This window comes from Propithecus coquereli, unplaced genomic scaffold (assembly GCF_000956105.1).
Source record: "Propithecus coquereli isolate 6110/MARCELLA unplaced genomic scaffold, Pcoq_1.0 Scaffold16, whole genome shotgun sequence".
NCBI lineage: Eukaryota > Metazoa > Chordata > Mammalia > Primates > Indriidae > Propithecus > Propithecus coquereli.
The window spans coordinates 6,228,500-6,231,016 of record NW_012140524.1 but is presented as its reverse complement, the minus strand read 5'-3'; the positions used below and the strand labels follow the sequence as shown (position 1 = coordinate 6,231,016).

General features: G+C 34.0%; 1 protein-coding gene across 1 annotated transcript in view; it reads left to right on the top strand.

Moving 5' to 3' along the window:
• The window catches only part of MED21 (mediator complex subunit 21), a 37,372-nt gene that overhangs the window by 1,994 nt on the left and 32,861 nt on the right, over positions 1 to 2,517 (top strand). The window contains exons 2-4 of the mRNA XM_012640964.1: positions 742 to 856; positions 1,435 to 1,535; positions 2,396 to 2,512. Of these exons, the coding sequence (XP_012496418.1) occupies positions 742 to 856; positions 1,435 to 1,535; positions 2,396 to 2,512 (333 nt within the window). The remainder of the gene's footprint in view (positions 1 to 741; positions 857 to 1,434; positions 1,536 to 2,395; positions 2,513 to 2,517) is intronic.

Genomic DNA, 2,517 nt, shown 5'->3' with positions numbered 1-2,517 from the left:
AGTAAGAATCTGAAGCTAGACTGGTTGACTAGGAGACTCTCCATACAAATTAGATAATAAGCAAAGGAAATAGTTAACTTTGGCTTCTGTCATTGAAATAATGGCAGAGAAACTCACTGGAAGTGCTTATTCACTGATTGGAAATAGGAATTGAGGTTTGAGAGGTCAAGACTAGCAAGAGAAGTTGGTAGAGAGGATAGAGGCATTTAGTTTGGAGATGCTAAGAAACTGGTATTCTCAATCTTCAAAACTGCTTAAGGAATACTTTTAGACACCAGGAATTTACAGACTGAGTCTTGGAGAAATACATTTCTGATTACTCAGGGTGCATTTTTCCAACAGTCTTTTTCCTACTATTTGTTTATACTTGTAAATAACTACTGCAGTCTCAGAAAAGTGATGATATACTTAGTGCATGAATAATACATTTTTTATGAAACCTAGGGTCACTTACCATTCTGTGGCCTTCAGAAGAAAAGAAAGTTTATTTTGTATTTCTTCACTGTTTTTACTTGATTAATATCAAATTTAACTTCATCCAGATTGATACCAAACTTAGTTTCTGTGAAGGATTAAAATGTTTAATCATTATTATTAATAACTGGCTATTTTATCAATAATTGTTCCTTTCTGTTTTAATCCCCTGCCCAGAGATCATCGTAGAAACTTGTTGTCATTCCCGATGAAGTCCTTAAAAGTGATAAATTATTTCTAACCTTGACATGTTTTCTTTGACCCAAGCTTGCAGATCAGTTTTGTAATGCCATTGGAGTGCTGCAGCAATGTGGTCCCCCTGCTTCTTTTAATAATATTCAGACAGCGATTAACAAAGACCAACCAGCCAACCCTACAGAAGGTAAATGAGTTTTCTTGGCTTTTCTTAAGTTTGACTCTCATATTTCTTGTAATCCTTTAAAATTAGATTTATTGAGAAATTTAACTTATTTATGGCTTTTTTCTAAAAATGTTCTTTGAGGATGTTACTACAAGTTTTTGTTAAAAAAGAAATGAATGTGTTACAGTCAATTCACATCTCATAGTTCTGTTCATGTCAAATAACAGATTGTTGCTCTTTTTGAAGAGAATTTGTATGAATTTAGCTGAATTTTACTTGAGGGACCTTAATAAGAAAGGCATCCCATTTACAGATTTCTTTATTTAAATGACCCCCATATTGTCCTAATAAATGAGAAAAAATACATTATGCTTAATTCCCAGTTGGAGCTAAATGTGTAATAGGATTGATGTGTTAAAATTACACTTTAATCATTAGAATCATTGGGTTAGAATTAGAATAGATTAAAATCATTAGAATCTTAGTTCAGAAAAAGTTATGTGAAGTTTTCTGGCTTCGTTAACTTAAAATTTAATTTCTGTTTCTGGGAACTTGAAGTTCTCTAATATCCTAATTTAGTAATATCTATCTTTCTCTAGAGTATGCCCAGCTTTTTGCGGCACTGATTGCACGAACAGCAAAAGACATTGATGTTTTGATAGATTCCTTACCCAGTGAAGAATCTACAGCTGCTTTGCAGGTAAAAGTGTCTATTCTTTTGAGAATTTTACCAGTTATGGAGAATTTTGAATTTAAAGAGGTAGATTTAGTGCCTTTTATCTTTGTTCATTTTTGCTGCTATAACAAAATACCTGAGACTGGGTAATTATGAAGAACAGAAATTTATTTTCTCCCAGTTCTGGAGTCTGGGAAGTCCAAGATCAAGGCGTCAGCATCTATTGAGGGCCTTATTTTTACTTCTCACATGGTGGAAGGCAGAAAGGCAAGAGAGCAAGAGCTTCCCCTTCAACCTGGAGCCTTTTTACAAGGGTCCTCATCCCATCTGTGAGGGCTCTGCCCTGATGACCTAATTATCTCTTAAATGCCCTACCATTTAATACTATCACAAATTGGGGATTCGATTTTAACCTATGAATTTTGGAACATTCAAACCATAGCATATTTTGTTATAGTGTTCAAAGTTACTTTAAGATGAGAGTTTTACTAATTGGGAGTTGGTATAGTCTATTGAAGCTTGTGTTGAATGTATATAGTTGTCCAGTTTTGAGTTATAAGGAAATCCCCAGTTTTCCTCAGTTTGTCTCTTCCCAGTGAAGAATGAGAGGAGGGTGGCATTCTGTATGTGGAGTAGAATAATAGTGTCCACAAGTAATGTGGAAGAGGGTCACATACAGATATCTAGAGATCTCTAATTGAAAATTCATTCTTTTTGATAATTCATGCAAGGAAAATTCTTAAGTTATCTGATTTTTAGAACTTCTGCTACTGAAAAAATGTATCGCAATGGTCATAAAGTCATTCAGATTTAAAATTAAATCTCTCTGCTACAGTTTCTTTCCTTCTTAACTCTAATGATTTTTAAATTTGTGTCTTATAAAGGCTGCTAGCTTATATAAGCTAGAAGAAGAAAACCATGAAGCTGCCACTTGTCTGGAGGATGTTGTTTATCGAGGGGACATGCTTCTGGAAAAGATTCAAAGTGCTCTTGCTGATATTGCACA